General features: G+C 45.1%; 1 protein-coding gene across 1 annotated transcript in view; it reads left to right on the forward strand.

Moving 5' to 3' along the window:
- Nucleotides 1–23,411, forward strand: part of csmd3b (CUB and Sushi multiple domains 3b) — a gene marked incomplete at its 5' end in the record, with an annotated part of 405,005 nt that overhangs the window by 273,319 nt on the left and 108,275 nt on the right. The window contains 4 exons of the mRNA XM_080014654.1: nucleotides 893–996; nucleotides 2,329–2,441; nucleotides 16,130–16,312; nucleotides 17,862–18,188. Coding sequence (XP_079870780.1) covers nucleotides 893–996; nucleotides 2,329–2,441; nucleotides 16,130–16,312; nucleotides 17,862–18,188 — 727 coding nt within the window. The remainder of the gene's footprint in view (nucleotides 1–892; nucleotides 997–2,328; nucleotides 2,442–16,129; nucleotides 16,313–17,861; nucleotides 18,189–23,411) is intronic.

Genomic DNA, 23,411 nt, shown 5'->3' on the forward strand with positions numbered 1-23,411 from the left:
TTGTGTGTCAGTGAAAAGGCTGCTCACACACTGTGTCCTCGCTGCGTACGCCCGATGCATGAGGCTTGGGAGGCTTTGTGCGGGTCAAGCAGTAATCCGTCCACGCGGGTACTTTCAACCGTCATGCGTTTGACGGGAGGATTCCTATTGACAACAGGCGCGAAGAGAGAAGTGGATATTTTTTTTATTTAAATAACCGGTGATGATCTTGAATCCTGACCTCCGGAAGGCGCGGCGCAAATTACGTTCAAACTGGTTCTGGAGGGTCGACGCATTCGTCGCATTTTTGTCGGAAATTGCATAGCAGTAGTCAGAGCCTAACCGATCTTGGCAGAAGACGCGTAAGCATATTTACATTGCTCATTTACTCTGCTGATGAAAATTAGCTGCTTAAAACAAATAGATTTCTCATTTTGTGGGGAGAAATAAAACACTTGGTTAATCTTTTTTTTTTTTTTTTTTTGAACCTCAACTTCAACTTGTTGGTAAAACGAATAAAAATGGTAATCATGCAGGACGAATCTTTGCACTTTTTTCATTTAATTGAAGAAGAATTTTACCAGGATATTTATATATATTTTTAACAATGTAAGAACATTTAAGTTTGGATGAAACCACTGATTTTAAACTTTTAGAAGAGATAGTAGTGAAAGATGATAATAGTCTAAAATTAAAGAGTTTTCACTCGCTCCAATACTGATCTGCATTCGGTGCACCTTGTTTTCTGTGCTTTCATGGATGTAGTCTTGTGAACATTACACAACATCTGAACCGGTCAAGGCAGCCCTTTATCTGTTGCTGTTGATCAGGAACCACAAATGCAGTATCGCAGTATGGTATTTTTTATCGAAGGATCCATTAAATGATATTTGAATGTCATCGTATTTTCCAGGTGATCCAGATCAACTTTGAAGAATTTGACCTTGAAATTGCTTATGACACGCTGACCATTGGAGATGGAGGAGAAGTTGGAGACCCGACTACTATACTACAAGTGTAAGTATAAAAGGAAACAAGTAACCCCATGCACTCCAAATGATCATCAGGTTGGATACATTAAAACTGTCCATCGTGGGAATACCTAAAAACAAAATACGGGGCAAGGGCACCATCTCAGGTCCTAAATTCATCCGCGTTGTGTCATGTGCAGTTTCCAGCTTCCCGGCACCAACACGGTGTCGCTCGGCTGCCTTTCAGCTGAGCAACCACAACAGGGAATCAAAGAGGAGCTTTGGGTAGATAAATAACTTACATGAACCGCTAAACGCAAGTTCAAGGTTCAACTGATCCGTCTCTAATAAACGGATTGAAAGAAGAAAACCTGGCTGGAGGGCTCGGCGACCGAGGGTTTCGTGACGCGGAATGTCATGGTGTGATCTTAAAGAGAGCATGAACAAGTGAAAATGTCGCTCAAACTGATGTAAACCGAACATCGCTTTTCCTCCTACCGAAGTCAAATGGTGATAAAAGCCCGAGCTGAGAGCAAATCCAAACCGAAAGTTAAACTCCCAGGGGTGCCTGTCTGCACGCATCCGTCTTAAAACTGTTACCGAGACAAAAGTGCTTAAGTGGAGCGCTCTTTTCACGCTCTTTTCCCTTTCTGGAGCCTTTTTGCAAGATTGTCGAACGAACATCACCCACAACTACTGTAAACCAGTTTGCCCTCACAACCGTGTCTTTTGCGTTTAAATACTGTCATTCGGGCTACATTTGTATAAGTGTTTTTTCAAATACTTTTCCGGAAATGGTCGAACAAAATGAAAAAATATTGAGATTTTCTGCACCAAACATTTTCTATATTTGTTCCCATGTACACAAAACAGCATAGAGTAGCTCAGATACCTCAAAGTGCATCTTTACGAACCACAAAGTGCTTATTTAATCTTCATTTTGTCGGCACTTCTAGCTCAGCAGTCATGTCTAGTTGCTGCAAACTTTTGAATGTATTTTGCTGTACATTCATTCATGAATGTAATATCAACTTGTGGCTCAACTGAAAACTTCTTGTTTGGAAAACTTCTTCAGTTCAGATTTTTCTCCCTCCACGTGCTCCAGCACCTTCACGCTTTTCCCCGCGGTTCCAATCTGATTCAGTGAGAAAAAATGATAACAATGTCAACTGGGTGATGATAATAATGATGATGAAGTGAATTCTAATAACAATATCAAGGAGATGAAGCTTATTGTGTGTGTGTGTGTGTGTGTGTGTGTGTGTGTGTGTGTGTGTGTGTGTGTGTGTGTGTGTGCCTGTGTGCCTGTGTGCGTGTGTGCGTGTGTGCGTGTGTGTGTGTGTGTGTGGGTGTGTGTGTGCCTGTGTGTGTGTTGCAGCCTCTCGGGAAGCTTCGTTCCTGACCTGATCGTCAGCTTAACCCACCAGATGTGGCTGCACCTCCAGTCAGATGAGAGCGTGGGCTCCATAGGGTTCAAGATTAATTATAAAGGTAAGGAAGTGTGTGTGTGTGTGTGTGTCTGTGTGTGTGTGTGTGTGTGTGTTTGTGTTCGTGTGTGCGAGCGTGTGTGCGTGTGCGTGTGTGTGTGTGCGCGTGTTTAAGACATGAGAGAGAGAGAGAGAGAGAGAGAGAGAGAGAGAGAGAGAGAGAGAGAGAGAGAGAGAGAGGAATGTGTTATGAGTGTACCCTATTTCCTTAAATATAAACTGGTAGTCAAATAAAAACCGGGCCTCTAGTAAATGCCGGGTGCGGTGTATACTCAAATAAACAATCGGAGCTGCAGTGCTGTTCCGGTGCAGAGCCGAGGCAATCCTAGATAAAGCAAATAAAAATAGAGTGTTTTTATTTTCACTGATTTTTAATTTACTCCATTTCCTTCTGCTGCGTAGCAGATCGCAGATCGCTTCCTGGGTCAAATCCCCTGTTCTGAACGCTGCCGCTCCCCAACGCTCCAAGCCGGAAGTGATGCGTTCAAGGCACACTTGGAAAACCACAACCACAAGTGTGACTTTTAGGGTCGCTACTAGCTCTCTCTTTTTTCACCATACACGTGTTTACATGGAATACCACCCAGACGGAAGGAAGTTTGATTTAAAATTCATATTAAAATATGATCAAATTTACTTATTTAACAGAGGGAATTCGATTTAAAAGCCTACCTCTAATATAAGCCTGCTTCCAATAAAGGTACACTGGTACGGGTAAAGCCTGGTCTGCTGTTGAGGTAAATTAAGGCCACAGTCACTATTTGAGGAAATAGAGTATGTGTTTATGTTTTCATGTGCAGACAGCAGACTCATGCGCACACACGCGCGCACACACAGCACACGCGCACGCATGCACGCACGCACGCGCGCGCGCGCACACACACACACACACACACACACACACACACACACACACACACACACACACACACACACACACACACACATTTAAACAAGTGCATACTGTGTTTATGTTTTCATGTGCAGACAGCAGACTCATACACACACATGCGCACATACACACACACACACACACACACACACACACACACACACACACACACGTTTAAACAAGTGCGTACTGATTTGGCACATTGTGACAATTGTCCGAATACGTTTGCGTAGCCAGAGAAAATGATCCTTTAAGCACAGCACTCCAGCATCGCCTGCAGGCTGAATATTTGCCAGGGTGCCTTCATGCGTGCACCGTTCTCCAAATCTAAACTCCCTTGAAAATATAAAGATTTCTATTTAGCATCTGTCTAAGAAATAGTTATATTTTATATTTTATATATAGTTGTATTTTAAATATCACAGTTTGCACAAATTGGCTTAACCATAAGCCAATAAATAAATGGCGACCAGTGTGTGTGTTTGTGTGTGTGTGTGTGTGTGTGTGTGTGTGTGTGTGTGTGTGTGTGTGTGTGTGTGTGTGTGTGTGTGTGTGCGCTTGCGTTTGCAATCTCTGGCTAAATTCAGCTCACCCATGCCATACCCAATAGCTCTCATACGCCCCCTGCTGGCAGCGGTGTTGTCTATCCAGAAAAAAACGTGAACCAGAACTTGATCTTCTCATCCCAACTGGGTTGAGTTCCAACCCCAGACTCCCTGGTCTTCTGTCGGGGGCTGGGTTGCTCCAGAAGAGCCTCTCCAGCTGTGAGGTCCTAGTGCGCTGGTTCTGGGTTCGTTGTGCACGGAGAGAGGAGGAGCTCAAGGCCTTGGCTGCTCCTCAGGATCACCTTTAGGTCAATGGGTTCCTTAGGACCACAAGAATGGTTCTTGCGATATTTATTGGCGTGTACCACTGGGATGAGAGGTTTTTATCAAATTACGAACAGGGACTAGCTATGACCGTGATTCGTAGCTAAATTTGGCTTAACTAGAGAGGCTGGGTGCTCTGGTGCTTCCAGGTCTTCATTGCTTCTAGTGTAATGTGTAGAACAGGGGTTGTCCAAGTCTTTCATGTTAATTTGAGTAGCGCATCCAGTTCCAAATGGATTATATAGAAATCATGATATTTTTCAAGCTTATTTAACAACATTTTATATTTAAATTATATATATATATATATCATATATAAATCAGTTTTAGAAATGTCCTGTTGCCCAGTGAGCATATAAAATGACCCCATGTGCGGCTGGGGCTCTAAGGTTGAGATTCTAGGACTTTGGTTTTCCCCATCTGTCAGGCAGAAAGTAGTTCAGCATGATCTTTAAAAATCCTGATGGATCTCCACCACGAGGTTTTGCATAGTGTGGTTATTTTTTATTTTTGTGTCTAGTTTTTCATAATGTGGAATGGACTTGTTTGTTTCTTTTTTGCAGCAAATGCTTGACGAGTAAAGGGCACCTGGCATTACTGTTATTTTGAAGAATGTGGTGTTGACTACTTGACAAAGCCTGTCATCTAGAGCTCTTCTTAAAAACGTTATTTAGAAATAACCCCCTTTTTCATACCCCGGTTTTGATTTTGATGGATGTATGATCGGTGAATTTTTTTTTTCCATGGCTTGTGATTTTGAGTTCTTAAATGACTGAGATTCATGCTTGTCGTCAGAAAAGGACCGTCTGCCTCCGGTGAATTGAATGTCATAACCGTATATTTTAAGGGAGGATCGGGAGGGATTCTGAAGCCCTCAATGCGGCGATAAGGAGACGAGGAGGATTCTGGAGTACAGCAAATCTCCCACTGCGGGAATATCAAAAGTTCACGAGCAGAGTGATGCTTCATATCATGTTTCAACGCTTTGGTCTTATTTTTAAATTTTAGAGGACGCCGGCTTGATCTGACACATACCGTTTTATACAACCCCACACCTGGATATCTGTCAAACACAAATACAAATATAATTTTTTGTATTTGTGTCTGTAGCTGGTTGCAAACTTGAATTATTGAAGCAAAGTTATATAGTTCAGAATAATGGTATTGGTGCTGGCCTTCAAAAAAGTAGCTTCTGTTCATATGATGTGGATTATAATATTAATTGTATTATATACATACAGTATACAGTATATGATATTTATCGCTAAAATAAATGCCCTAAGCTTCTGTGTGTTGGTTCAACTGCAAGATTTACTATGAAGGAGGTGTGTATGTATGTGTGTGTGTGTGTGTGTGTGTGTGTGTGTGTGTGTGTGTGTGTGTGTGTGTGTGTGTGTGTGTGTGTGTGTGTGTGTGTGTGTGTGTGTGTGCGGGTGTGGGTGAAGACAGGTCTTCCATCACTGAACCATGGAGCTCTGTGTGTTTTCAAAAAATGGAGACGGAGAAAGAGCGATAAGTTGTTTTTTGTGGGAATGTCGATGTGTTTGTTTTGAGAGAGAGAGAGAGTGTGTGTGTGTGTGTGCGTGTGTGTGTGTGTGTGTGTGTGTGTGTGTGTGTGTGTGTGTGTGTGTATAAACACTTTGACACACACACATGGGTGTGTCTGTGTACTTTACTCCATAAGCCATAGACCCTGGCCATGAAATATAAACATTATCAGTAACTGTAGCCTTGCTGCAAAGTCACCCATGCACTGCACTGGACTGAACTGTGTGTGTGTGTGTGTGTGTGTGTGTGTGTGTGTGTGTGTGTGTGTGTGTGTGTGTGTGTGTGTGTGTGTGTGTGTGTGTGTGTGTGTGTGTGTGTGTGTGTGTGTGTGTGTTTGACAGCTCTTCCATCAGTGAACCAATGGGGCTGTCCCAGTGTGTCACTCACCCTTTCCACCTTTTTATTTTTTTCCCCTTAAATCTCTTTCTACCTCAGCTCCCCCTTTTCTCTGGATATTACTCTGCCATCCACCCCGTGGCTTTCTCAATTACATCCTGTTTCTTTCCCACTCTCATTTTCATACATCCTCTTCCGCTCACTTTTCTCATTAACTCCTAATAACGTCTCGCTCTTCGTCCGGTTCTCAGTCGCTCTCTCCCGCTGCCGCTTATTTTGCTCTCCTTCTCTCTTTCCTTCTTCCTTGGTTACAGCTAAAGGCAAGTTTTAACCATCTGTGACCCTTCCACACACACACACACACACACACACACACACACACACACACACACACACACACACACACACACACACACACACACAGACACACAGACACACATACGCACACAAACCCACAAACTTCTCTTTCGTTGTCACTATCACCTATAATTAAAGCCAAGGTTACCGGCCTGGCAACACTCTGACCCTGCTCCCTGAAGCCCAGCGTAGCAATCACTCAGTCACGCACACACACACACACACATACCACACACACACACACACACACACACACACACACACACACACACACACACACACACACACACAGACACACCCACACACACACACACACAATCCCTGCCATCCAGACAGCAATTTTTCAGTCTATTCCCAAATAAAGCACACCACAGCTTCAGATTTAGGAAAGCAGTGCGACCTTATTGTAAGAGTCGTTTACATTCGATTCTGAGGAAGTTTTGCCTTGTTCTATGAATTTAAATGAATTTTTCACAGGTCCATATATCTCCCCACAGAATGTACTAAGTAATCATCAAGGTTTCCAAGCGTAATACATGTTAAAGTGTCTGCATTCTTCTGTGAGTGGGTGTTTCTGTGCGTGTTTCTGTCTTTTAAAGAATATCTGTATTTTTGTGAGACCTGTATTGGTAAAGTATACTTGAATGTTCCGTATCATTTTGAGCTAAGCAACAGAACAGCCTGTCAAATAGATTTCAGTTCTGCATTCATGGCTGTTTTCCTGAATAAAATACATGCCGGTGCTTATCATAACAATGTGTTGGTAAATGTCTGGCTTCTCTAACAAATCACAGCGCACGCGGGGCAAATAACACCCTGCTTCAGGAGCATTTTCATTTCTGAGGTAAAGTGATGGATTATACATTTTCTCGGTGGCATATCGACAGCATACAGCGGTCCATTCATATTGAAGATACTTTCAGCAGGCGTCTTAATTACCCCAATCACATATCAATACCTCACACCAGCCTCTCACAAAGTTGGATAGTCTGCGTGAGCAGCAGCTCGAAGTGAGGAGATCCTCTGCAGCAGAGCAATGCGGTGGGCAATAACTTCTTTATCTTTGAAAAATGGGATTTTAGACAACATCACCTGCTATTTTCTCAAACGAAGTCATCAGTGGAAGTGGCTCAGTGCATCGTATTCACGTACGATCCAACGGGCAGCAGCGCTTCATTCCACCTGTTGCTTTTAGGCGTGTTAACCTACTGCGATGGACTTCTGGGTTGGACTGCCCAAACAACTCCAGCCACGGTCAGCTAGCACTCACATATTTCATCAAGTTCGCTATTTTTCAACCGTGGCCTTATTCAAATGCTGGGTTCCATCTTTTTATATATGTAATTACAACTATTACTGTATATTGTTCATAGCACAACCTCACTGAACGCTTTGAGAGAGGTACCGCTCTGCTGCAGCTTCTGACTGTGCTTCAATGCAGCTCAATGAGGTTCAAGTTTTAAGCCTTAAAACAACATTGAATGTACTTTTCAAAAACAAAGCTCACAATATTGTTACATTATGTTAATCCTAACATCACAAAACTGTGAATTCCATTGAGTTTTTTTTGAGTTTTGGTTTTGTTGAGCATTAATGGCTACATCCGGAGTAAGACTAGAAAAAGGAAGTTGCGTCGCTTCCTTCTGGCAACCTGCTATAGCCAATTTTCTTCTCTGGATGTACTGCAGCAACAGGAAAAATCATTTTTAAATCAAATCTATTACTTGTACTCAAAACGTTAAAATAAATACACTGAGCTAGGCATGACTCTAATGTGATTTAAACTTTATGCTTAAAACTTTGCACCAAAACTCTGTGTTTAAACCAACGAGAAGGAGTTACTGGTAAGTTTCTCAATAGTGAAATGTTCAGTGAGGTTGTGCATTGAGCACATGATGGGAACCAACATTTTAATAAGGCCAGTGTTTAAAAATTGCAAATCGCTCAACACGCACAAAACAAATTTGACTACACTGTAAGAAACATCACAACGCATGCCGTCAGTTATCTTCTCAACAAAGTTGTACAATACACTACTGTGCACTAGCATCCAAAATACCAAATACCAAAATACCATTATGCTGCATCACCATGATATCAGATAATAGAGCATAATGCAACAGTAATACATTTGAACAGTTGGACTTGACACTTTGGAGTCTCTTCTCTACAGGAATGAAATGACTGATTGCCTCTCCTTGCATTTCCTTCCACTAATCTCCTCTCCTCTCCTCTTCTGTCCTTCGTCTCCTCTCCTCTCCTTCCTCTCCTCTCCTCTCCCTCCTCTCCTCTCCTCTCCCTCCTCTCCTCTCCTCTCCTTCCTCTCCTCTCCTCTCCCTCCTCTCCTCTCCTCTCCTCTCCTCTCTTTCCTCTACTCTCCTTCCTTTTCTCTCCCGCCTCCTCTCCTCTCCTATCCCTCCTCTCCCTCCTCTCCTCTCCTCTCCTTCCTCTCCTCTCCTCTCCCTCCTCTCCTCTCCTCTCCTCTCCTCTCTTTCCTCTACTCTCCTTCCTTTTCTCTCCCTCCTCTCCCTCCTCTCCTCTCCTCTCCTCTCCTACCTTTCATCTTGTCTCCTCTCCTACCTTTCATCTTATCTCCTCTCCTCTCCTCTCCTCTCCCTCCTCTCCTCTCCTCTCCTCTCCTCTCCTCTCCTCTCCTCTCCTCTCCTCTCCTCTCCTCTCCCTCCTCTCCCTCCTCTCCTCTGCTCTCCTCTCCCTTCTCTCCTCTCCCTCCTCTCCCTTCTCTCCTCTCCCTCCTCTCCTCTCCTCTCCCTTCTCTCCTCTCCTCTCCTCTCCTCTCCCTTCTCTCCTCTCCCTCCTCTCCTCTCCTCTCCTCTCATTCCTCTACTCTCCTTCCTTTTCTCTCCCGCCTCCTCTCCTCTCCTCTCCTACCTTTCATCTTATCTCCTCTCCTCTCCCTCCTCTCCTCTCCTCTCCTCTCCTCTCCTCTCCTCTCCCTTCTCTCCTCTCCCTTCTCTCCTCTCCCTTCTCTCCTCTCCTTCCTCTCCTCTCCTCTCCTCTTCTCTCCCCTCATCCCCCCATTCCCCCTCTGTCCTCCTCTCACCTCGCTCGTGCTTAAGAGTAGGCATTAAATCGCCAAGCCATAACGTCATCTCTTACATTTTAGATTTTATTTTAGATTTTTCATCTGTTTTTTTTATGTGCTTTATACTGCAGGTGACGTACTTTATGGGTGGGGAAGATGTCAAGGTGGATTTTTACAAGACGGCTGACCCCCTGGGGCTTGATATTTCTGTGGTTGTGCAAGTGTGGAGAGGGAAAAGCAGACCCCACAGGACTGAGACACAGACAGGCAGGCAGAGAGACAGACAGACAGACAGACAGACAATGAGAGATAGAAATACAAAGAGAGGGAGAGAAAGGATGCATGTTTCCAGGACATGGTGGATAGAGGACAGTGCTTTCTATCTCTTTAACAGTGTTTTGGTGTCTATACTACATCCTGTCTTGTGTATTTGTGATTCTGTGTACTTGCACCTAGTGGAGGATTGTTGCAGGACTCTCTGCCCACAGGTAGAGGTTTCGGGAGGGAGACAAAGTCTTTCTGGTGGTGGTTTGCCAACATGGCGACTGTTTTTAATTATAAAGTTGAACAGAAAGGCTTGCTGGCCACAAGTATAAATAACAAAGAATAATGAGTTTGGATGCAGGAGGAATGGCGTTCCGAATTTTGTCTCCTGTTTGGCTCTTGCCAATCCCCTTTGCAAGACAGACAACACATTAAGAAAGCTCTCTGCCCCGAGTTTGACCGATCTGTGCCACGCGGCCGCTGATTCGGCCACCTCAGCAGCTGTGCGGCCACAGGAAAGGGAGCCATGCTGCCGTCTGTAGCCGGGGCTTAACCACGCGCCTTTGTCCGCCACAGACCCCAACTGCCCGACTTAGGCCGGGGAGCCTTCCGGCCGACAGCCGACAGCCGACTCCCCCAACCCCCTCCGACTCCCCCCCCCCCCCCCCAGAGCAGGAGAGAAAGTCAGCAATGACCATCTGCGTTGCTGGCCTATGGACCACCCGGACATAAAACATCTGGAGTACCAGGTACCACCGGGTGATCCAGGCATTTCTGTCCTTCATGCAGCGGAGCCACTGCAGCAGGGGATGATCTGCACAGAGGGTGAGAGCATGTCCCAGAAGGCAATAGTGGAGGGAACCAATGGCCCACTTGATCACCAGACACTCCTCCTCCACTGTGCTGTACCTCGATTCCAGCTCTGAGAGTTTGCGGCTTGAACAGCTTATGGTTAAACAGCACTGGCTTCCCACAGAGAGCTGACTTTACCCTCACAATTGCCTGCTGGCACTTCTCTGACATCTGGACCGGATCTGGAGCACCCTTTCGAGTTAAGTCGGACAAGGGGCTGGTTAGCTACGAGGAGTCGGGTTAAAACCTTCTAAAGTAGCCAGCCAGCCCCAAGGACTGCTTCACCCGCTTCTTGATCTTGGGTCTCGGCATGTTCGCGACCGCAGTGGTTTTATCAAGCTGGGGTCCAACCAGGCCTTCACTCAATTGGTACCCCAGATATCGTACCTCCCACACTTCGCTGTTGATGATTACGTCGTCTAGGTAGGCCGCGGCGTATGCTACATGTGGACGCAGGATGCGGTCCATGGGTCTCTGAAAGGATGCTGGGGCACTGAACAACCAAACAACACAACAGAAGTGTGCGAAAGTGGTACGACCTGAACGGAGTGGAGAGCGACAATTTTTCCTTGGACTCCTGAGACAAGGGAATCTGCCTGTTGCCCTTGGTAAAAATCCACTGTCCTGAAAAAACGAGCCATAACTAGCTGGTCAAGCAGTTAATTGACCTGGGACATCAGATAGTTGCCGAAATTTGACACCGCGGTCATCCTTTGGAAGTCTATGCAGAACCGGACCGAACTATCGGGCTTACCCACCAGCACGATGGGACTAGACCAGTCACTCGTGGACTCCTCTATCAAGCCCATGTCCAGCATGGCCTCTAATTCCACCTATAGATCTTGCGTTTAGGTTCGGAGTGCACACCTCAGGGACGTCTCTACATGGGGGTGTATGAGGGACGTGAGGCCTGGCAGGGAGGAGAAAACATCTCAAATTCTCCCATTATAACCAAATCAGGGCGTGTAACATTGCTCCCAGGTCCATAACATACTGGTCTGTTCTGTGCTCTCGTTCTTACTGGTGCTAGGACCTTCCTCCCAGTTTTCTTTAATTAGGTCTAGCACCCCACGGGGTCTCCTGTCAAAGAGCAGTTCAAAGAGACAAAATACCGTGGAGGCCTAGGGAACCTCCCCGCACCGCAAACAACAGGGGGTCAGACAACTTCATCATCATGAACAACTTTCGAATCATATTTTCAGCGTTTTATTAAAAAAGCTACACTGGACCATCGGTCTGGGGATGGTTAAGACCGGTCCGAAATTAGCTGATGCCCAGTAACTCATCAAGTTCCCGAAGTGTACGTGACATAAAGGTAGTGCCCTGGTTGGTCAGGATTTCCTTTGAAATCTCAACTCGGGAGATGACCTGAAATAGCGCCTGTGCCACACTTTTGGCCATAATACTTTTGGCCACAACCCGATACCCGTTGCACTAGGACTAACACGAAACGATATTCGCAGGCACTGCCGTTGAACGGCCCGATGAGGCCCATACCCAGTCTTTCGAATGGGACCTTGACTAGGGGGAGGGACCTCGATTAAGGGGAGGGGCTTCAACGGCGCACTTGGCGTAGCCGGAGGGTTGACTAACTGGCACTCAGGACATGCAAAGCACCATTTACGCACATCTGCCTAATGCCCGGCCAATCGAAGCGGACCATTATCCGCTGTCGTGGTTTAATTGTGACCGAAGTGACATGCCATCGGGTTATGCTGAGCCACCTGGAAGAGCATTTTCCGGCGGCTCTTTGGCACCAACAACTGGGTTATCTCCTCTCCTGTCTGACTGTCATGGCTCACCCAATATAACCTGTCTCTCATTTGAACTACCCCCTCAAAGGCCTCGCATAGGGTGTCTGTGACTGCTCCAGTGGAAATTGATATTCTCCTCCGGGGCAGCAGGATGGGCTGGGGAGCCAGTGAATCCTGGGGGGTTCTAGGATCGGACGCGGGTCTGGTCCTCTAGCCAGCTCCTGATTGGTGGGGGCGGGCAAACGGCCAGTAACGGTGATTTCCCTGGAGCGGAGGAAGTCCCGCTCCTCTTCCAGGTCTGCGAGGCATTTCCGCAGCCAGTGGATCAGCTCTGGGGCGCCTTTCACTCGGCGCCCTGTCCCTCCCAAGTGCCGGTTGAGGCGTCACTTGTGGGAGTCTCTGCCCACAAGTAGGGGTTTAGAGAGGGAGACGGAGTCTTTCTGGTGGTGGTTTGCAACATGACGAGAGTTTTTTATTATAAAGTAGAACAGAGAGGCTTGCTGGCCACAAGTTTAAATAATATAGAATAATGAGTTCAGGCGCGGGAGGAATGGAGTTCCGATCAGTCTACTGGTCAGCTCTCAAGCCCTGTGCGCCGATCCCCTCTGCAAGACAGACGAACATTAAGAAAGCTCCGTGCCCCGAATCGGACCAATCAACGCCGTGCAGGTGCTGAGGCAGCTGGGCGGCCGCGGGAAAGGGAGCCATGCTGCCGTCTGCAGCCGCGTCTTGACCACGCCCCTTGGTCCGCCACAATTGTGAATGTGTGTGTTTTAGTGTGTGATTCTGTTAGTGCTTCTTGGTGTCCAGATACACAAAAGGATTCACTTTATCTTCCAGTGATAAAGACTAATTCACAGTCTCTATGTCACAGCAGCAAAAAAAATAGGCAATGCGGTTCCATTTTGTAGTCAAGTATTAGGTGTGTGTGTGTGTGTGTGTGTGTGTGTGTGTGCGTGTGTGTGTGTGTGTGTGTGTGTGTGTGTGTGCGTGCGTGCGTGCGTGCGTGCCTGCGTGCACGTCAGTACACCCATGCAAGTTTGTGGTCAGGCTTCAGGTAATCACATCATAATAATAACAGCATTTCTTTCTCTCACCATGAATTATTGAGTGGTGTAATATCGAGGCTCATTGCAGCCACCAGTGAAAATTGTGTAATAGAAATACAGCTCCGTGGTTCTGTGAGTCAAGTCTCGTTATTTGGAGTAAAACACCATCTGCAATAACGCCACCAACATCTGTTGTCTCCACTGCCGTAGGTTCTGTCACTTTGTTGCTCTTTACACTCTGCGTGGCACACACCCTGGTAAACGAATGTTAGATTCCACCGAGTTGACTAATCCTAATTGCAGCAAGTCACCGTCTCTTGCCAGCTCATCAGCACACTAGAGCACAATGGAGTTTAAACGCCAGACCGCACCGACTTAGAGGTTCTGAGCGCAGAAATGCAGCGATTCAGTCTGTACCTTGCTGCATCCCAGACAAAAGACACTCGTGGATGAGTTTGGAAGGAAGCCATAACTATGAATATGTTAATGTGAGCATAAGCACCAATATAATACTTTAATTACTGCAGAGTAACAAGTTATCAGGAACTGTCACTGGCCATACTCAACTTCTTGATCTCAATTCTGGATATATTTAGCTAAATTAAGTCAAGAGTCAAGAGAGAATTTCTGGTGGGGAAGTTTGATGTTTTTGGATCTGAAGGAAAAGAAGTTGTCCAGAAATGTATACAATGTACAATGTGTTCAATATTCACAACGTACAATTTGACAATGAACTTATTTCATGGATACGGTACCACTTTATTCACAAATATTACCGATATACTGCAAATCCCTAATCTCAACTGTATGCAAAAAGCAGTAGATTCATAGATCCAACACCCACTATGCTGATGTGCTAATAGCCTATCCCAGAGTTCTGTACTCCTCCCTTGGGGGGTGAGAGTGAGACGCTTCCCTGCAGGATCAGGTCACCACCAGCTAAGTCAAACATGCCAAAATTCTCATTTATTACTCACTGCTTAAAAACCTGCTCAACTGTGCAAGATTAGAGACACTCCAACCTGCCTCTCTTTGCAGGGGTTTTAATTTGGAATTTGTATGTACGCCATGCACCAATACCTTTTTTTATCTACACCAATAGCATGTATTATTTATTTTTTTCATGTCTGTGCATATTTTGACTGTTGTACCATAATCATGTGTACTGACTTTTATTTTCATTTTTCTTTTTCTGCTGCAAAACATTGTCCATTTTAGATTTATAAATCCAGGGGTTTCGTGGTTTACCTTGGTACACACTGTACGGTGGAGCCTCTTGGTCCAAATTGAAAAATAAACAACAAAACAAATCCATCTTTCTCTCTGCTGATGTTTTGTAGCTCCCACTGAAGGCTATGCAGTGATATACTAGCAATTTGACTGCTAATGAAATGTTCTTATTTTAAGTGGCTTCAGACAAAAGCGTCTGCCAGGTAACATCATGTAATGTACCGTACTTTACTGTACACTAGCATTTCCCAGTATATATTTCCTCTATAATTCTGAATAGTGAATAGTGGCTGAACATAATGAAATAGTACACGCCGCGAGCAGAGCTGAATGTTCAATTACACATGATGTGATATTGAGTGTGAATGTGTACACGTGGACCGGCACACCAGCACACACACCCATGCATGTGCAAGTGCACATACACAGCCTCACACACATACAAACATGCACTAACACACACACGCACGCACACACGCACACAGACACACACACACACACACACTCACACACACACACATACACAGATAATCACAAGCATACACATATTCAACTGAGTTTAATCCCTTTTGTGATTCTGTCAACCTTGCTGTTGACACAACACAATAGGATTATTTGCCTTTGTGTGTGTCTGTGTGTTTGTGCTTATGTGTGTGTCCATGTGTGTATAAGACAGTGTGAAAAAAGTGTGTGTACAGAGAAAGCAATAGTGTGTGTATATGCTGAGTTTCTTTCTTGGTGGTTTTATTTTACTTTGGTGAGTGTGTGTGTCTGTGTGTGTGCGTGTGTGTGTGTGTGTGTGTGTGTGTGTGTGTGTGTGTGTGTGTGTGTGTGTGTGTGTGTGTGTGTGTGTGTGTGTGTGTGTGTGTGTGTGTGTGTGTGTGCTTTATGTATATAGCTTCCTGTGTGTTGGTGTGCTGTGTGATAGTTGTGTACAGGTACAGGAATGTTCCAGCCGTCCGACAACTCTCCAAAGCAATTTATTTGCTGTTCGTCTGCAAGGTGTGTGTGTGTGTGTGTGTGTGTGTGTGTGTGTGTGTGTGTGTGTGTGTGTGTGTGTGTGTGTGTGTGTGTGTGTGTGTGTGTGTTTCGCAACCTGTGATTGCTTGAGTCTGTGGGTCTCATAAAGACAATGTCATGGTTGAAATTAATGCAATACATCACGAATGCACACACACACACACACACACACACACCCCCACCCACACACACTCACAGTACAAACAACCCTCCAGCCCACCGGCCTGCAGCGGACCACCACTGTAAATAATGCGGAAATTGGGAGTGGAGGGAAAGGGAAGGAGTGAGGATTTCCCCCACACACATACTGTACAGTTATATATAATCTCTCTATATAAGTACAGCTATATGATGTTTATGATCCGTCTGACACAGGTCCTTATCGCAGTATTTCTTCGACCCGGACCAGATGGAAGTCGTTCTGAGAGTTTGTCTCCTGAGACGCTGACGCCTGCTTGTGGTTTTACGTCTTTCACAGAAATAGACAAAGAGAGTTGCGGTGACCCAGGAACCCCCCTCTACGGAATAAGAGAAGGCGACAGCTTCTCCAACGGAGGGATCCTGAGGTTTGAGTGTCAGTTTGGCTTTGAGCTGATTGGAGAGAAAATCATTTCCTGTCAAGACAACAACCAGTGGTCGGCCAACATCCCCATCTGCATATGTGAGTGTCACACATCTTACTAATAGTGTCATATATGTGCAGTTATCGGTCTACTTTCTCTAGATTCAAGGAGATATTATTTTGGAAAACGTTGGATTTTTGTCTACCTTACGTGGATTCAACAAGAAGGTCAATTCAAATGAGAGTCAAGTGCAAACTAACTGTTTTAGCTGCAGATAGGATTTCCTCGCCTAGCTCCTGTGAAATGGCCCTGGAAAAAACAATGCCCCTTTAAATGGACTTCCTAGGAAATCGTCAAATGTAATATGATCGTAAGTATGTGCATGCGATTTAAAAAAAAACCCAAAACATAGATATATCAAATGTAATCACGCCGAGTGAACCACACCTTTGAGACAAATTGTTTTTAAGACTGGTACTGAATATGGAATATCATACTGTAAAAGATGAAATGGCACCTTATTTGACGCCTCAGAGGAAGGTTTAAATCATTAACATTAAATCATCAACCACCAGATTATATATTGGAAAGAATTACCATTTAACTTCACATTCATTTCACATTCAACATTCACAATGCCAGAATTAGAGCCTCACAAAGTTTAACACATCCAAACCATGAATTGCGTAACCAAAATTGGTATTGCTATTCTTGGCACATTGACGATGACCTATTCAGCCCTCGTGTCATCTTTTGTAGAGACGTTCTGTTGTGCTCTTAATCCACCGGCTGTATGTTTGGGTCAGATAAGTGTATCGTGACCAGGCGCAGCTGTGAAAAGGAAATAGAGAGTAGAAACGTCTTAGATCGATGGGTTGAAGAGCAGCAGGTGCACTGGGTTCATTTGGCATCAAGGTCCACTCCTCAACGTATCCATTCATACCTACTCAAACTGCCTCCCGTGGTTCATTCACTCCTACAAACGAACGAACCAACGAATGAACAAAAGATCATGACATTTGCACTGCTACCATGTTGACATCATCGTTCCCCCGTTGCCATGGGGACATGGGGAGATATTACTGTGGCCTGCAGGAACTGCTGCTGACGTTACGATGCCAATTAATATTTAACACAAAATCGTATTCAATATATCAATCCCGCTACCCTTCCCATTCTTTATTGCTCTTTTTTCCCTTTTTCTTCTTTTCATTTTTCCACTGGACTTTATTTCTCACCTTTCTCAGTTTTTCTCTCGTCTTCACATCTTCATCCCATTCTCTCTCTCTTTTTTTCCCCCCGCCCACGCCTGCCTTTCCGTCTCTAGCTGGTGTGGAAGGAAAGGTTGGCAAAATGACTGCTCTTTAATTCGCACTTTTCTGTTTCCTACCTTTCTGTCTTTCTGTTTATCTATCTATCTATCTATCTATCTATCTATCTATCTATCTATCTATCTGTCTGTCTGTCTGTCTGTCTGTCTGTCTGTCTGTCTGTCTGTCTGTCTGTCTGTCTGCCTGCCGGCCTGTCTGTCTGTCTGTCTGTCTGTCTGTCTGTCTATCCATCTATCTATCTATCTATCTATCTATCTATCTATCTATCTATCTATCTATCTATCTCTCTCCCTCTCTTGGTCTGTTCTTCCCACAGTTCCGTGCATGTCCAATTTCACGGCCCCCTTGGGGACCGTCCTCTCTCCAGACTACCCGGAGGGTTATGGGAACAACATGAACTGCGTGTGGCTCATCCAGTCGGAGCCGGGCTCCAGGATCCACCTGGCGTTCAATGACTTTGACCTGGAGGCTCCCTACGACTCCCTGACGGTGAAGGACGGGGAGACCAACGACGCCGCCGCCATCGGGAGGTTCACCGGAGCCGAGAGCCCGTCCCACCTGACGTCCAACACCAACACTCTGAGGCTGGAGTTCCAGGCCGACCACTCCATGTCCGGACGAGGGTTCAACATCACTTACAGCAGTACGTCTGTCTGTCTGTCCGTCTGTCTGTCTGTCCATCTGTCTCTCTTTCTGTCTGTCTGTCCGTCTTTCTGCCTGCTTGTCAACCTGCATTGTTGCTTAATTTCCTCAGCCCTGTCTTGACTTATCTTTCACTGACTTTGTCCTCCTTTCTGCTGTCCTTCCATCCTCAGTTCCGTCCTTTATTTACATGCTGGCAGCTCTGACAGTTGTGCAAGTTTGGTCTGGACATAATGTCCAGGATGAAGTGTTCTCATTATCGCCGTTAGGTCTAGTCGACAGCGACCATTCTCTTAAGCTGCTTTCACACATGCACATGCAAGCATGCCTGGGTAGAGCTTGCAGGAGGCAGGACGTGATGCAATGACGCTGCAAAATTTTACAGCACACCCAAGATGGAGGACAAGGCTAAAGACTTATCTATTCTTGGCACAATGACGATGACCGATTCAGCCCTCGTGTCATCTTTTGTAGAGATGTTCTGTTGTGCTCTCAATCCACCTGCTGTATGTTTGGGTCAGATAAGTGTATTGTGACCAGGCGCAGCTGTGAAAAGGAAGTAGAGAGTAGAAACGTCTTAGATCGATGGGTTGAAGAGCAGCAGGTGCACTGGGTTCATTTGGCATCAAGGTCCACTCCTCAACGTATCCATTCATACCTGCTCAAACTGCCTCCCGTGGTTCATTCACTCCTACAAACGAACGAACCAACGAATGAAAAAAAGATCATGACATTTGCACTGCTACCATGTTGACATCATCGTTCCCCCGTTGCATTCTCTTAAGCTGCTTTCACACACGCACTCCAGACAATGTACGGACAATTTCCGGACCTGATTGTCCAGAGTCACCCTTTCACATGGAGCAAAAGAACAGAGATTGTCCGTGCCAGACGTGTTTACACTACCTGGAAATATTCTGTTTGGTTCAATATATTGCGGCGGAGCCTGGGTAGAGCTTGCAGGAGGCAGGACGTGATGCAATGACGCTGCAGAATTTAACAGTACACCAAAGATGGCGGACAAGGCTAAAGACTTATCAGCAGTTGGGCTCTCTGCAGGGGCGTCTCCTCCCAATAATTTCGCGCTGTGCTGTGCTGCTCCGTTTGTCCAGAGAGGCAAAATGCCCAGAACCGGAACTGGGGGGCCTGTGCCTTTTCTTTTTTATTGAGCACCTGCCCTTTTTAAAGTTTCTGACGGGCCTGTAGAGCAGGAAAGTGAGATCAACAGCGCTGAGCAGAGAGGCAGGAGCCTCCACCCCCTCTCCTCATCTCTCTCTCCATCTCCCCCTGTCTCCCTTTCTCTCGCTCTCTCTCTCTCTCTCTCTCTCTCTCTCTCTCTCTCTCTGTCTCCTTCCGGTTTCAGAACACAGCAAACTGCACTTACACAATTTCAATGCTTTGATTTTTCCTGGCACATAAAATTTGCATTCACACATACAGCTCATCCGGGTAACGTCTGGATCATTTCAGGGTTGCAGTGCATATGAAAGCAGCTTTAGTAAATGTTGCACCATTCGCAGTCTGCCACTTACTAACAACTCTCGCCGACTGTCACCGGGATTTGGTTTTCGAAATGGACAATGTGTATTTCATCAGTATCTGTCTGTCTATCTGTCTGTCTATATATCTGTCTGTCTGTCTATCTATCCGTCAATCTCTCTGTATTTCTGTCTTTCTATCTCGCTGTCTGTCTGTCTCTTTGTCTATCTCGTGCTCTGTCCGTCTATCTTTCTGTCTGTCTTTCTATCTCGCTGTCTGTCTGCCTTTTCGTCTCCATATGTCTAACAACACCTCTAATTTATTTAAGATAATATAACAAAATTAAATACATTTTTATTTTTTTTCCCTTTGGATTCATCATTGACCCCAAATATTTTGAGGACTAAATATTTGACAATATGTTCCAGGACTAAATTCTAGTTTTCCGATTTTCAGCCTGTTACCATCCGAGGGGTTAGACAAAGAGTGTTGCTACTCTACACACTGCGCAAACCCCTTTCATGTATTTATTTAATGCGTCAAACTAAGTAAGAAGCTTATAATGAATGTGACACGTCTGCAGTTTGAAGGTTGGAGTCAGCCACAGAAGCACAACAGTGCCTTTTATTCAAATAACACCATCAATGTCAATGTACGACATATGATCGACTAGATGAACCAACATAGCACAGCCTCACTGCAGCAGACCAACACACCACCACACCAACACACCAACACACCAACAGACCAACACACCAACACACCAACACACCAACACACCAACACACCAACAGACCAACCCACCAACAGACCAACACACCAACAGACCAACCCACCAACAGACCAACACACCAACCCACCAACACACCAACCCACCAACACACCAACACACCAACAGACCAACCCACCAACCCACCAACCCACCAACACACCAACCCACCAACACACCAACAGACCAACAGACAAACACACCAACCCACCAACACACCAACCCACCAACCCACCAACCCACCAACACACCAACAGACCAACAGACAAACACACCAACCCACCAACCCACCAACCCACCAACACACCAACAGACGTCAAACTAGGTAAGAAGCTTATAATGAATGTGACACGTCTGCAGTTTGAAGGTTGGAGTCAGCCACAGAAGCACAACAGTGCCTTTTATTCAAATAACACCATCAATGTCAATGTACGACACATGATCGACTAGATGAACCAACATAGCACAGCCTCACTGCAGCAGACCAACACACCAACACACCAACACACCAACAGACCAACACACCAACACACCAACAGACCAACAGACCAACCCACCAACAGACCAACACACCAACAGACCAACCCACCAACCCACCAACAGACCAACACACCAACCCGCCAACACACCAACCCGCCAACAGACCAACACACCAACCCACCAACCCACCAACAGACCAACCCACCAACCCACCAACACACCAACCCACCAACACACCAACACACCAACACACCAACACACCAACAGACAAACACACCAACCCACCAACACACCAACCCACCAACCCACCAACACACCAACAGACGTCAAACTAGGTAAGAAGCTTATAATGAATGTGACACGTCTGCAGTTTGAAGGTTGGAGTCAGCCACAGAAGCACAACAGTGCCTTTTATTCAAATAACACCATCAATGTCAATGTACGACACATGATCGACTAGATGAACCAACATAGCACAGCCTCACTGCAGCAGACCAACACACCAACACACCAACAGACCAACACACCAACACACCAACCCACCAACAGACCAACAGACCAACCCACCAACAGACCAACACACCAACACACCAACCCACCAACAGACCAACACACCAACCCACCAACAGACCAACACACCAACAGACCAACAGACCAACCCACCAACAGACCAACACACCAACCCACCAACACACCAACAGACCAACACACCGACACACCGACACACCGACACACCAACACACCGACACACCAACACACCGACAGACAAACACACCGACAGACCAACACATCAACACACCAACCCACCAACACACCAACCCACCAACACACTAAAAGATCAATGATCAAACGATCACTGATTACCAATCACTTGCAGCTACTTAGCGCCACAGCCACTGCTCCAGAGCCAGAAGCCACATAAAGATCAACAATGAACAAATATATTTTGAACATTACACTCTCTTTTATATTTGTATATATTTTTATTTTTATATGTCATCCACATAGTAATATTTTGTGATTTTATTTTTGTTTGTTAATTTCTTGCAGCTATACAGGTGTTTCTCACACTGATCCAACTATACAAGGTCGGTTATTGAACGGTCCGGTGTGTCAGCCATATTTTAGAGTGAAACCTTTCTTTTGAGGATCTGTGGTAAAGGTATTAGTTTGACGTCATGTACTGCAGAATATTGTGCGATACTATAGCTTTGCTCTCCTTTCAGGCTTCAGAATAGAAGAACAAAAGCTGAACGAAAGCAGATAAATAATAAAAAACAGATTGTGATATCAAGGGACAGTAGTAATAAATAATACAACTAAAGAAAATACATTAACAATTGATGAATTAAAACTGAATGAAAAAATACATTGTATGCAAATGAGGAAAGCCAGATGAAAACAGGCTCCCGGTAGATATTTGCAAAGGAAAGAATCTCTGGATGGTTTAGGGTTAATATTGTGTCTTTCCTTATTCTTTCCTGTTATTCATGGGTTCCCCTGGCTTTGAATTAATGACTGCTCTGACATTAATGCTCTTTAAGTCTAAATGGATTTTGTTGTGGTCCATCACACCCTACTACACACACACACACACACACACACACGCACGCGCGTGCGCGCACACACACACGCACACACACACACACTTACACACACACAAACTCACATTATTTTACCATTATTTTACAGTTTCTAAATGCGCTGCTAATACTAGGTATAGAAAAGCTTTCTAAATGTCAGACAAATCCATCACTGTTATTTGGCCTCAAGGGACAACTCAAAAGCGTTTTTGTCGTTGTGTGCGCGTCTCTCGTCGGTTATTCTAACAAGCCATAATGGCCGACCATGAAAATAATCTCTTGTGTCGTTTGCGTCCTTGATGTTTGTGCTGTCAAATCTGCTTTTTGTCGTCTGTGCCCACGGTTACACTTTTTTGAGTTGCGATTTTCCTCCCAAAGACTTGTTTTTTATCTTGACATTTTTTATCTTTTATCTTATCTTCACAAAACATTTATCTACAAATGTCACATGCTTAATCTCTGACATATGAACGACTAAACTAAAGACAGTAAGCGGAAGCAGCATTTCCCCTTTTGCAGCCATTATTGGGCAGGCCCCCGCTAATCAGAATCCCTTTCCTCCTGAACCCCCCTGTCAACCATGAAATGTCAGAACGAATGTCGACAAACGTAAATGCGCAGTCAAATTTCACTTTACTGCGTTGTAGAACTGCAGGTTTTCAACAGAATAATCATCAATCTTTTTGTTTTGACCACAAAATGCACTTTTGTATTATAATGAATCCATCCAGACTTTTGTTGATAGCTTATAATGCAGTAACCTAAAAAATGTAATACTCTGAATAGAATTGGAAAGTCTTTATTGTCCATTGTACTTAGATAGAATGGAATTTGCCTTTGGCAGTGGCTAAAAAAGAAACACATAATATGAACAAGATAAAACAAACAGTTGAAAAACAGATAAAAGCAGCAG

This window comes from Zeus faber, assembly GCF_960531495.2.
Source record: "Zeus faber genome assembly, chromosome: 1".
NCBI classification, from domain to species: Eukaryota; Metazoa; Chordata; class Actinopteri; order Zeiformes; family Zeidae; genus Zeus; species Zeus faber.